This window comes from Podarcis pityusensis, assembly GCF_964106645.2.
Source record: "Podarcis pityusensis genome assembly, chromosome: 8".
Taxonomy (NCBI): Eukaryota; Metazoa; Chordata; class Lepidosauria; order Squamata; family Lacertidae; genus Podarcis; species Podarcis pityusensis.
Genome location: NC_138033.1, coordinates 83,799,189 through 83,812,786, shown reverse-complemented (window position 1 = coordinate 83,812,786; position 13,598 = coordinate 83,799,189). Strand labels below are relative to the sequence as shown.

At 49.7% G+C, this 13,598-nt stretch overlaps 1 protein-coding gene across 1 annotated transcript in view; it reads left to right on the top strand.

Moving 5' to 3' along the window:
- Positions 1-13,598, top strand: part of GFRA2 (GDNF family receptor alpha 2) — an 83,502-nt gene that overhangs the window by 16,747 nt on the left and 53,157 nt on the right. Inside the window, exons 2-3 of the mRNA XM_081017465.1 lie at positions 63-377; positions 7,953-8,036. Of these exons, the coding sequence (XP_080873591.1) occupies positions 63-377; positions 7,953-8,036 (399 nt within the window). The remainder of the gene's footprint in view (positions 1-62; positions 378-7,952; positions 8,037-13,598) is intronic.

Sequence of the window (13,598 nt, the reverse complement as noted above, 5' to 3'; positions counted from 1 at the left end):
CCCTGTATCCCTGCTCTCTGCCTCTCTGAGCCGCTTCTCTATGTTCTCCTCCTTGCCTGCAGACAAGATGTTGCACACCTGGGCTGCTTCTTCCTCACTGACCACCCAGGACTTCCACACCTGGCGGATCCCTGTGGACTGTGTCCGCGCCAACGAGCTGTGTGCGGCCGAGCCCAGCTGCAGCTCCCGTTACCGCACGCTGCGCCAGTGTGTGGCCGGGCGTGACCGCAACACCATGCTGGCCAACAAGGAGTGCCAGGCAGCGCTGGAGGTGCTACAGGAGAGTCCCCTCTACGACTGCCACTGCAAGCGCGGGATGAAGAAGGAGCTCCTGTGCCTTCAGATCTACTGGAGTATCCACCTTGGCTTGACAGGGGGTAAGTACCTTCCTGGCTAGCAGGGGTGTGCATGCGTGAAACTGAGTTGATCTTTGAGAACTGGGCTGGATTGCTGCAATGCGCTCTACGTGAGGCCGCCCTTGTGCTTCATCTAGAGCAGGCCTCCCCAAACTTGGCCTTCCAGATGTTTATGTTTTGGGACTACAACTCCCATCATCCCTAGCTAACAGGACCAGGGTGTCAGGGATGATGGGATTTGTAGTCCCAAAACATCTGGAGGGCCGAGTTTGGGGGTGCCTGATCTAGATGCTGCAGCGTGACTGCTGGCGGGAGTGAAGCCCTTCACCAGATGGAATACAGTAGTACCTCTAGATGCGAACGGGATCTGTTCCGGAGCCCCGTTCGCATCTAGAAGCAAACGTAACCCGTGTCCTCGTGTCTGCACGTGCGCGGGTCACGTTTCGGCGCTTCTGCGCATGATGTCATTTTGAGCGTCTGCGCATGCGCAAGCGGCGAAACCCAGAAGTAACACGCTCCGTTACTTCCGGGTTGCCTCAGAGCGCAACTCGAACGCGCTCATCCCGAAGCACATTCAACCCAAGGTATGACTGTACACGGGACATGAAAAAATAATTACCTTTCGCTTTAAGAGATCATTTTTTAAAAAACAAAACAGAAAGAAATCAGTGCCTAAAATGGCTAGTAAGCCTCTCCTTGTAAGCAGGTGAAGGAATAATTCAGGGAGTACAGTTTCAAACAGTTACGGACAGCTTAGCCACAGTAGTTCATGCACCAGTTATTTCATGGATGAGACTGCATTGCACTCTATGTGGGGCTTCCGTTGTGCTTGATCTGGAAGCTGCAGTTAGTGCAGAATGCCGCAGCACGATTGCTGACGGGAGTGACGCCTTGTCAGCACAGAACACCTTTGCTCAGAGATCTGTACTGGTTGCCAGCTTGCTACTGGGCCAAGTTCAAGGTGTGGCTATTAGTATATAAAGCCCTTAACAACTTGGGACTGGTTCACTTGCGAGATCGCCTCACCCATATCCACCAACACGACCGCTTCAATTGGCAGCACTGGCATTGTGAAAAGTACAGTGAAGACGCCGGCCTGATTTCAAGAGGCGGGGAGTTCCAAAGAACCAAACGATTTGAGTTCTTATAAATACATAATGGGTATTACATGCACCTGTACCAGTGTCAGTTGTGCAAGTCTGCATCTCGTTCTTTGATGGGAGAATCCCAGGGAAGCCTAGACCATGCTTCTTTTGAAGAGAGGCTGGATAAGGTTTACTGCTGTATGGACTTGGTTAAGATTGTAGGTTTTTCAAGCACATCTTCCAAGCCATGTGACCTTGCTGGCTGCTCTTGAAGCTGCTGCTTTAGCAGACCAGGTGTGCTCCCTTTCCCATGCCTTCTTTACCTGGCTACACCTCTTCCCCTTCCCCACCCAGTGGAGAACAAACCCTGCAAAGAAACCAAATTGAAAGGGGCTTACTTCTATGTTGCTGCAGGCAGCGAGGGGTATGAAAAAGGAAGGGGCAAAATACAGTTTGCTATCCCCCTAACGGGCTGCCCAAGGCCCCTGTCCCCCTTGGCACTCCCTGCAATCCAGACTTGCAGTGCCATGGCAAATTCTGAAGTGCAGGAGCTCATCAGGAGAGCCCCACATATCCCTGCTCCCCACAGCGTGTCCAGGAATGCAGGTAATGGTGTTGATCCATTATAATGCACACATATCAGCAATCTAACTGGGTGTAAGATCCATGGAACTCTGTGCAGTTACAGGGAACCAGACAGAGGGCCTTCTTGGTAGTGGCGCCCGCCCTGTGGAACGCCCTCCCTTCAGATGTGAAGGAAATAAGCAGCTATCTTCACTTTAAAAGACATCTGAAGGCATCCTTGTTTAGGGAAGTTTTTAATATTTAATGCTGTATTGTTTTTAACACTCGATTGGGAGTGGCTGGGGAAACTCAGCCAGATGGGCGGGGTATAAATAATTTATTATTATTATTATTATTATTATTATTATTATTATTATTTATTAATTATTCCTGACTGCAGAGGTTCAATGTGCAAAACACATCGAGATTTCACAAAAGATCTCCAGCCAGCTGAAATGCAGCCTTTGGCCTTTCACTGGAAATGCGAAGAATCTTGCAAAGATTTCTGCACCAGAGTGGGTTGGACCAGACGATCCGGGGAGAGGGGGTACCTTTCGGCTCTTACAATTCTGTGATTCTAGGTGTTACCATTTAAACTTTTAGCATGAAGTAGGGACCCTGCCAATGAAAAAGAAGGCAGTACCCAGCCTCTGTGTGACATTTACCTCATTATCTCAGTTTTTCTATGTTAATCTGTCACAAACAAACTAGCCTAGGAAGGTGCAGCAGCTATAAATAAACTGGCAGGAGGAGGGAGGAAAGCATTGGTGAAAAGGGGGGGTGCTCTGTTGATGGATGCACCCCATTTTACACATATAAGATCTGTGGCACAGTTTCCTGTTTCCAGCAAATGCAAGTCCCTGGGCATATTTCTCTGCACTACAGGCAAAGGATAGTTTGCAAATAGCAAGACCTGCCAACCTGTTCAAAGTGTTGCCCCTGACCAAAGTTCCTCTTTCCTCCTGGAAGGAGCCCAGCTGAGCTTCCCACCCACCCACAAGGCTGCTCCCGTTCCACCTTGGTGCTTCCCCCCAGAGGCTATTTCTGCCTCCTCCAGCTCAGGGGAAGTCCACTGCCCTTTTGATGCAAGGCAATTTTCCTAGCGAGGGGCAAAGTTTTTCAGATACCTAATTACTTATGGCCCTGGCGAGGCGATATAGAAAAAGAAGCAGCTGAAGCACCTGAATTGCGAATGTGTGATTTGTCATTGCAAGCCCAGCGAGGGCGAAATGCAAAGCTGTGGCCTGTCAGAGCTGCCTATGGAGAGACAAAGCTTTGATTCCACGCCAGCAATTCTCCAGCTTCATGAGAGTCAACTGGAGGCAGAAGGAAGGCTAGCCACTTAATCGATTTCATAGAATTGCTGAGTTGGAAGGGACCCTAAGGGTCATCCAGCCCAACCCCCCTGAGGTCCAGGAATCTATTTTAAAGTTCCCCTAGCAGATGGCTATTCAACCTCAGCTTAAAAACCTCCAAGGAAGGAGAGTCTGTCATATCTCGTGGGAGTCTGTTCCACTGCTGAATGGCTCTTACCTCTGAATCAGACCAAACAGCAACTGACTTTTCCATGGATTGCTGTTTGTTCCAATTCAACAGTAAAGAGCATTTTTCCAGGGGAGCTGTGGGGCAAATGCAAAACCGTTTGGACCTGTGCCTAGAAAGCATGGGAGAAGTGGAAAACCACTCGGACCCGAGCTTTTTAAAGCACGGGACAAACAGGGATGCGGACAAGCCCTGACCGGCAGCAGCGCTCCAGGATTTCGGGGAGGAGGTCTCTCCCAACCCTTCCTGGACATTCCAGGGATTGAACCTGGGACCTTCTACATGCAAGGCAGCTGCTCTGCCACTGAGCTATGGCTGACAGACACCAGGACTTTCCTTACTTGCTCCCCCTTTGCACACTTAGATGTAAGTCAGAGCCTCTTTAAAGGTAAAGGGACCCCTGACCATTAGGTCGAGTCACGGACGATTCTGGGGTTGCGGCGCTCATCTCGCGCTTCTGGCGAACCAGAGCAACTCACAGAAATGACATTTACCTTCCCACCAGAGTGGTACCTATTTATCTACTTGCACTTTGACATGCTTTTGAACTGCTAGGTTGGCAGGAGCTGGGACCGAGCAACAGGAGCTCACCCCGTTGCAGGGATTCGAACCGCCGACCTTCTGATCGGCAAGTCCCAGGCTCTGTGGTTTAGACCACAGTGCTACCCATGTCCCCGGAGCCTCTTTGGGCACATTCAAATGACTGCTTCCTCCGCATCCAGTGCACTCCCACTGCTAAATTTAGAAGCCGCGTTCACATGATGTTAGCCACGATCCGTTTCAGTCCTGCTGTTCCTTGACAAATGCTGCTGTTTCTGAAGCCAACTTCAATCCGATTAGGAAACTGGGTGCAGAGTCAGCGGTCGGGCGAATGTCTGGCCATCCTGCGTGCGCAGACAACAGCTTTGTAAATAGGAATTGTCAGGGTGGGAAACTGAAAAGGTCCTGAGATGATAGATAGATAGATAGATAGATAGATAGATAGATAGATATAGATAATTTATTACGGTCAGAGACCAGCTTATAAAACACACTTGGGGTACAATCCCAGAAGGAAAACAAACATTTAAAACAATGTACAACAATAAAATTAAAATTTATAAATGCAATACAGTGGTGCCTCGCAAGACGAAATTAATTCGTTCTGCGAGTTTTTTCGTCTTGCGAATTTTTCGTCTTGTGAAGCACGGTTTCCCTGGGTATTAACGGTTTTAAGAAAAAGGAAACAAACTTGCAAGACGTTTTCGTCTTGCGAAGCAAGCCCATAGGGAAATTCGTCTTGCGAAGCAACTCAAAAAACGAAAAACTCTTTCGTCTTGCGAGGCATTCGTCTTGCGAGGCATTCGTCTTGCGAGGTACCACTGTAAGCGTATAGACACTTAAAACTTTAAGATAAGCTACTGCAGAGAGTTGATCCAGAGTCACCCATGGAACCGAGTATGGGGATTTTCTTAATGAACTAGTTTGGGTTGGGGGATGGTCTGCGCTTACAGATCTATACACAGAATCTGCCGACCATCCTTCAGGCATCCCAACCCTCCACTTCCTGATGGGAACGATCCTCTGTAAATGCAACTTGGAACTCTGTGGGCGAGTGGGAAACGACCTTGCTGCGTCTCAAGTCGGATTGCAGGGGGTTGGGCTCAATGACGCCTCTACAACTCTAGGATTTCTGTGTGAACCTCCCCTTAAGGCTCTGTCTTTCCCTTCCCGGGCTCCCGTTCCCTATTGAGAAAGGAGAGAAGCAGCCTGTGTGAGAAGCGTGCCCTTGAAAAGCAGCCTCTGTGCACGGGGGCAGCTGAGCTCGCCTGGCAATGGGGAACAATCCCCAGTACTGTAATGAAATGCATTTGTAACTGTCCAGCCAGGAGCTCCCGTGGTGGGGGCTGACCCTTCCTGGAGTGCTCCTGGCTTGCTAATAACCTTGTGTTTGAGCAGCTGAGCTTCTTAATTACAAGAGAGGAGGGGGGCAGCTGCCACCATCACCTCCTCCTCCTGCAGGCTGAGAATATCTTCTGTGAGTAAGCAGCCCAGGAGGAACCTGGGAGGGAGGTCTTCTCCTCCTCCACCACCAGAGTCTTTCCATCCTTTGAGCTTGTTTTGCAACTCCTGATCGCAAAGGGTGGAACAAGTAAATCAGGGGTTGGCAATCTAAGGCCCATGGGCCACAAGCAGCCCACGGAGGTCATTTAATTGGCCCCCGAGCCACCCCTGAACTGAGCCACCCGCTCAGTGAGTCCCCACGTACTGCGCTAAGCCAGTGTGGCGCAGGGACTCGCTTCTGCGTTGCCGGAAATTGCATCTGCGTGTGCACGCACTCACACACACACACGCAATCCAGCCTACAGAGGCATCTCTGCTGGAGTGAACCGGCCCAGGCGAGGTAAACCTTACCGACCCCTGAAGTAAATGATCAAGGGTCTGGAAACGAAGCCTTAGGAGGAGGAACAGTTGACACTACCCGGACACTGAGGTCCAGCGCCCAGGGCCTTCTGGCAGTTCTCTCACTGTGAGAAGCCAAGTTACAGGGAACCAGGCAGAGGGCCTTCTCGGTAGTGGTGCCCTCCCTGTGGAAAGCCTTCCCACCAGATGTTAAAGAGATAAACAACTACCAGACTTTTAGAAGACATCTGAAGGCAGCCCTGTTTAGGGAAGCTTTTAATGTTTGATGCATTACTGTATTTTAATATTTTGTTGGAAGCCGCCCAGAGTGACTGGGGTATAAATAAATAAATAAATAAATAAATAAATAAATGAATGAAGAAGAGTTATTTAGCCTGGAGAAAGGAAGGCTGACAGGTGACATGATAGCCATCTCCAGATACCTGAAGGGCTGTCATATGCAGGATGGAGCAAGCTTGTTTTCTGCGGCTCCAGAGGGGAGGACCTGAACCAATGGATCCAATTTAAGGGAAGGAGATTCCGACTAAATCATAGGAAGAACTTTTCGGTGGCAGGAGCTCTTTGCCTGTGGAACAGACTACTTCAGAAGGTGGCGGGCTCTCCGTTGTAGGGTGCTCGCTTTGGCAGCACATATACCATGGGTTAAACCACAGAGCCTAGGACTTGCCGATCAGAAGGTCGGCGGTTCGAATCCCCGCGACGGGGTGAGCTCCCGTTGCTCGCTCCCTGCTCCTGCCAACCTAGCAGTTCAAAAGCACATCAAAGTGCAAGTAGATAAATAGGTACCGCTGTGGCCGGAAGGTAAACAGCGTTTCCGTGCGCTGCTCTGGTTCGCCAGAAGTGGCTTAGTCATGCTGGCCACATGACCTGGAAGCTGTACACTGGCTCCCTCGGCCAGTAAAGTGAGATGAGCGTCGCAACCCCAGTCGGCCACGGCTGGACCTAATGGTCAGGGGTCCCTTTACCTTTATACTAAAACTGGACCGATACAGAGAAGACTCTCCTTTGTAGGAGGTTTTTAAACAGACGGTGGATGGCCAGGGATTCTTTAGCTTTGATTCCTGCATTGCAGAGGATTGGACTAGATGGCCTTTGGAGTTCCTTCTAACTCTAAAATTCTATGGTTTAAAGTGGCATTGGGACTAAGAGCTGCTGAAATCCATGGTTTAAACTGTGGCCCCCCCTCCTCTGGATTGCTTCCGTGCCCCTCTGGTCTGGTGTGTGAATCACGGTCACCCCAGGGCTTCAGAGGCGAATTGGGAAGCCAAGGGCTCCTGAATGCATCTGAAATGCCTTGCCTGAGCAGCTTCAGGGGCTGTTCAATCAAGCTACTTAGGCTCTTGATGCTTAGAACTGTCCATGTTAAAATAGCCTTTGCCTCTTTCATCCTTGCAACAACCCTGTGAGGCTGTCAGTCCTGTTTCATAGGTCAGATATCAAGAAAAAGGGGGCAAGAGAGCTTCATCTGGAGAAAAGTGTTTGTGAGCTGAATCTGATTTCACAGATCAGCTAAGGCTAACCCATGATAGCTACTGAGCCACATCACCCTCTTATCCAATCAGTGGAGGTGGTGCTGTTATAGCTGCCATGCAATACTCATTCCACATTTGCAAGAAGTTGGTATTTTAGTACACTCTGGAACTCCCTGCCTATTGACATCAGACAGGCGTATTCACTGTCCTCTTTTTGGTGCCTGTTAAAAACATCCTTGTTTAGACAAACCTGCCCGGATCTTTAGAAAGTTGGTGTGAGTTTTAATCTGTGCTTAGTCTATTGTCATTTTAAATTCTCCAAAGCCTTAAATTGTTGTTGTTAATTTTTCTGATTAACAATGCTATTGATTCAGGTTTTTGGTAAACTGCTTTGAGTTTGTTTTTACAAGAAACAAATCGCAGATTAACAGGGATCCAGGGATCTGTAGCTCTCTGCCCCCGCCCCATGCAAAAGCAAAAGGACATCATGAGTTTCTAAGAGTCTCCCTTTCTCCTCCTTCTCATTCCAGGAGAAGAGTTTTATGAAGCTTCCCCCTACGAACCAGTCACCTCTCGTCTCACTGATATATTCAGACTCGCTTCAATTGTCTCAGGTAAGAGAGGCCAAGGGAAAAAGGCTTCCTGGCCATTTCCGTTTGCTGTTTTCTATCCAGGAGAACCAACATCTCCTTGCTCCTCTCTCCTGGGAGTTCAGGGCTGTATGTACACATGGCACTTTAACGCGGATCTGGTTCATCCCATCAGGGCCAGCCCTACAATGAGGCAGAATGAAGCAGCTGCCTCAGGCGGCGGATGCTGAGGTGCGGCAGGGAGTGAACAGAGCTGTGATTGCCACATGACCTGCCCTGTAGCCCCTAGGCTAGCCTTTTGCCCTTGAGGGTAGTTGTTTCACCAGTATTAAAGTAGGATTCAACTACCAGTCCAGTTGGCTTCAGGACGGGCCTTGGAGGAGGGCACCATTTTGTTTCTCGCCTCACACAGCAAAATGTCTTTTCCTTAACTACTGTTTTGTGCATGTCTGCTATACTGGAAACTTGTATCTTGAAAATGATTTAGAAATTGGCTGGGTGCACAGTGGGCCTCGAGTTTCCAGAACTCAGGGCAGGTGGGGAGACCCACAGGCAGTGCAAAGGCATCCCATCCTGAGAAACATGGAGATGTTCAACGGAGAGTGTTGTGTGCGAGCAAATGCTCACAAGAGAAATTGGATGTGTGCAACTTTTGAATATGCTGTGTGCCTGGGACAGAGCAGGGTTCCTTCTCCTCTCCTCCTTCTCCCCGTGGCAGCTCCAGGGTTTTCCTGGCCCCGGAGCACCACTGGGCAGTCAGACAGGTGCTCTCACTCCCGGCTCAATTTGGGTCGCGGGGGGTGGTCAGCGGTTCCCCCAGTTGACGCACTGGGTGTCCCCGGTTCCCCTTTGGTAGTGGCAGCGGCGGCAGCGTCAGTCTCAGCAGCCAGGAGCCAGCCTGGTAGCGCAGTTGGCTCTGGCTGGCTTCAGGAGCTGCTTGCTGCCATGGCGCCCACCATTTTGCCTCGCCGGAAGTCCCCATATGATGTGTCTTGTGCCGTTGAACCAATCACGCAACATTCATTCCCTACTAATAAATCTACAAGGGATGCGGGTGGCGCTATGGGTTAAACCACAGAGCCTAGGACTTGCTGATCAGAAGGTCGGCGGTTCGAATCCCCGTGACAGGGTGAGCTCCCGTTGCTCGGTCCCTGCTCCTGCCAACCTAGCAGTTCGAAAGCACATCAAAGTGCAAGTAGATAAATAGGTACCGCTCCGGCAGGAAGGTAAACAGCGTTTCCGTGTGCTGCTCTTGTTCACCAGAAGTGGCTTAGTCCTGCTGGCCACATGACCCGGAAGCTGTACATCGGCTCCCTTGGCCAATAAAGCAAGATGAGCGCCGCAATCCCAGAGTTGGCCACGGCTGGACCTAATGGTCAGGGGTCCCTTTACCTTTACCTAATAAATCTACAACACTTGAAATATAAATCTGGGGAAATTCCGGGGACAGATTTGAAAATCTGGGGACTGTCCCCGGGAAACGAGGATGTCTGGTAACCATAGATTAGACACCATGGCTCAGCTCTGCCATCGCAGTTGGAGGCAGCAGTGCTTCTGAATCTCAGTTGCTGGAGACCCCAGGAGGGGAGAGGGCTCTTGTACTCAGGTCCTGCTTGTAGGTTTCCCACAGGAATCTGGTTGCCCATTGCAAGAAGAGGATGCAGGGCTAGATTGGCCATTGGCCTAATCCAGCAGCCTCTTCTAATGTGTGTGACCTGCCTTGGTCTTCCTCCTGTGACATCCAGACGTCCCCCAAAACAAGTTTGTTGGATGGGTGAGCATTGACATTATACATCTGTTAACACCTGATCCTGCTTAATAATAATAATAAGAAGAAGAATAAGAAGCTTTATTTATACCCCGCCCTCCCCAGCCAAGACTGGGCTCAGGGCGGCTAACACCAGATACAAAAGCAATTGATTGAAATACAACTTAAAAAACAAGATTAAAATACAACATTAAAATACAGCCTCCTTTTAGTAAAACTCAAATCAAAAACTTTTTGGGGGATGAAAGCGTCAAGTCTTCACCAAGGCTAACTATCCAGACTGGTCCTACATGGGCCAGAAAAAAAGCCAGGGAAGTCCCCAAACAGGAGTTCCATCACAAAAGGAGAAAGGAAAAAAAGAAAGGGGGGAGGGAATCAAATGAATTCCAAGCCAAAAGTCAGGTGGAACAACTCTGTCTTACAGGCCTTGCGGAAAGAAATCAGATTCTGCAGGGCCCTGGTCTCATGAGGGAGAGCGTTCCACCAGGCCGGAGCCAGAGTTGAAAAGGCCCTGGCTCTGGTTGAGGCTAATCTGACTTCCTTAGGGCCCGGGACCTCTAGGGTGTTGCTCTTTATGGACCTTAAGGTCGTCCGTATGGCATACCAGGGGAGGTGGTCCCGTAGGTACGCGGGTCCTAGGCCGTGAAGGGCTTTAAAGGTCAAAACCAGCACCTTACATCTGACCCTGTAGTCCACTTAAGGCTCTTGCAGCCATCTTCTGCATCAGCTGAAGTTTCTGGACCATAGCTGTCAACTGTCCCTCATTTTGTGGGAAAGTCCCTTATCCCAGCACTGTGTCCCGCTGCTGTCCCTTATTGATGATGTCCCTTAAATTTCCCGGGTTTCAAAGGAAGCAGCTCCTCTCCCTCCCTCCCTGCCGGCCAGGGAGGAGGGAGGCTCCAACTGTGTTGCTTGGCTGCGTTGCTCACCCAATAAGGAGTCGAAGAACGACTGGGGGCTGGAGCTTGCATGCCTTGTGCTGATCAAATCGGCTGCATTGCCTGGGAACTTGCCTTTGCTCAGCGCTTCCCAGCGGAGAGGTGATGGTGGTTTTCCTTGCTGCATCCCCTTTGCCAGATTGCTGCGCTGTGGGAACCACCCCTTGAGGCTTTGTTTGGCTGCTGGTTGACTAAAATCCCTTATTTTGGCTGCTGATCCCTTATTTTCGAGGCTGCTGGTCCCTTATTTTCAAATCTGTAAGTTGACAGCTATGTTCTGGACCACTTCCTATATTACCCACCACGACCATGCAGCCTGGACCTAACTAGAGCATGGATCCCTCGGTGGTCTGGTCATCCCTCTCCAGGAATCGAGAGCAGCCAAAAGGCACCTTGTGTCAGCAAAGTGGGGCAAAGCAACCCTTCCTCCACCCCACCCCAGTTCAGGAGCAGATTCTTTGCTTCTCAGACTCAACTTCAAGCCACTGACTCAGCATTCAGTGGTCTTGGCCAGGAAGGATGCCAGAAAAAGGACTTTGCCCCTCCCCTTCCAAGGAGGCAGGGTGGCATCCAGCTGACTTCATTTGCATTTTTCTGGTAGGCCTGGAGGGGGGGGGACTTGTCTCCTAGTGGAGTGGTGAAATCCACCCTCCTTCTCTCACCAGGTGCATCTAAATCCTACTCACTCCAGGCATTGATGGAGAGAGTCTTTCCTTTGATCGTCCTGTCATGATACTAAGTAGCCTGGGTAAATACAGAAGCTGTTTTGAATTATGATATGTGGAATGTTTAGAGCAGAGGCTTACATTTGACATGGAAACAGAATATCCAGATACGGCAGCAATAAAGGGATGTAAATATTTGAGAGAAGAATAACCTCAAATAAAAGTAAAGGTAAAGGGACCCCTGACCATTTATTGGCCGAGGGAGCTGGCATACAGCTTCCAGGTCATGTGGCCAGCACGACTAAGCTGCTTCTGGCGAACCAGAATAGCACACGGAAACACCGTTTACCTTCCCGCTGGAGCGGTATCTATTTATCTACTTGCACTTTGACATGCTTTCGAACTGCTAGGTTGGCAGGAGCTGTGACTGAGCAACGGAAGCTCACCCTGTCGCGGGGATTCGAACCGCCGACCTTCCGATCGGCAAGTCCTAGGCTCTGTGGTTTAACCCACAGCGCCACCCACGTCCCAACTTCAAATACCAGTCAGGTAAAAAAAAAAAAAGTGAGGGTGAGTGTCTGTTGATTCTGCCCTCTTAGAACCATAGAGTTGAAAGGGACCCCAAGAAGTCATCTAGCCAAACCCTAGCTAATGAATCCCTGACAGATGGCCATCCAACCTCTGCTTAAAAGGAAGAAGAATCCACCACTTTCCAAAGGCATATTTTCCAATGTTTAACATCTCTTTGCCCTCAGGAAGTTCTTCCTAATGTTTATTCGGAATCTCCTTTCTTCAAACCAAAGTTGGGGAACCTGCTGGCCGGTGGGGAGAGGGAGGAGCTGGGTTGTTTCAATGTAGGTGGGACCTGACTGCTATCAGATGTCAGAAGCACGAGTATTTACTAGCAATGCCCGACATTCTGAGCTCTGTGCAAATGTAACAACAACAACAACAACAACAATTTTTTATTTATATCCTGCCCTCCGCAGCTGAAGCCGGGCTCAGAGCGGCTAACAACAATAAAAGTAACACAGCATTCTAAAATCAATTCATTCTAAAATCAATTCAGAATCAAATTAATGGCAACCATTGGGCTAGAGTTCCATGGGGATTACCAAAGGAGGGGGTCAGGCTGTGCCTTGGCCAAAGGCCTGGTGGAACAGGCCCTGCGGAAAATGTCAAGTCCCGCAGGGCCCTAGTCTCTTGTGACAGAGCGTTCCACCAGATCAGGGCCACGGCCAAAAAAGCCCTGGCTCTGGTTGAGGCCAGCCTAACCTCTCTGTGGCCCAGGATCTCCAAGATGTTTTTACTGGAAGACTGTAAGGTCCTCCATGGGACATACCAGGAGAGGCGGTCCCGTAGGTATGAGGGTCCTAGGCCGTATAGGGCTTTAAAGGTTAAAACCAGCACCTTAAACCTGATACTGTACTCCACCTGGAGCCAGTGCAGCTGGTATAGCACCGGGTGGATGTGATCTCGCAGCAAGGACACCGTAAGGAGTCTCGCCGCGGCATTCTGCACCCGCTGGAGTTTCTGGGTCAGTCTCAAGGTCAGCCCCACTTGTACCATCATTCATGAAATGGGAATGAATCAAGAGCCTTATTCTCAGTTTATTTCTACGTGCAATCTAAACATTTTATTTCACAAAGCTTTTGAGATCTGGACTGGCTACCAGGTTTGTAGCAGGGATGGGGCTGGACTCCAAGTCCTAGCAGCCAGCCTGACCAGTTGCCAGGGGTAATGGGAATTGTAGTCCCACAGCATCCTTGTGGGTCGATTCTGCTTTTGGTGGCGATGCTGCTGCGCTGTTTATACCTTTTCGTGCTGCCAAATTATTTTCTTAAAGCTTCTGCTAGTTGCTTGCTTTAAATTTGGGCAATGCTGTGGACATTTTGGCTGAACAGTAGCAGATAAATGCTTCAAAGCAATAAATAAATGCTGAACTTGATTCTGTAAACGAGGTTGCAAAGATTATGAGCTGACGACAGCTGATGGCAACCCAGAGAGGCATAATAATAAATATAGCCAATGACTAATACTTGATCTTAGAGGGAAAGTCAGTTTCCATCGTCACGTGGGTGCATGCTCATGGCATTTTAATGTCATAAGAAGAGCCTGCTAGATCAGGCCGGGGGCCTATCTAGTCCAGCATCCTGCTTTCAAAGTGACCAACTAGATCCCCTATGAGAAACCCGCAAGCAGAATTCAAGAACGA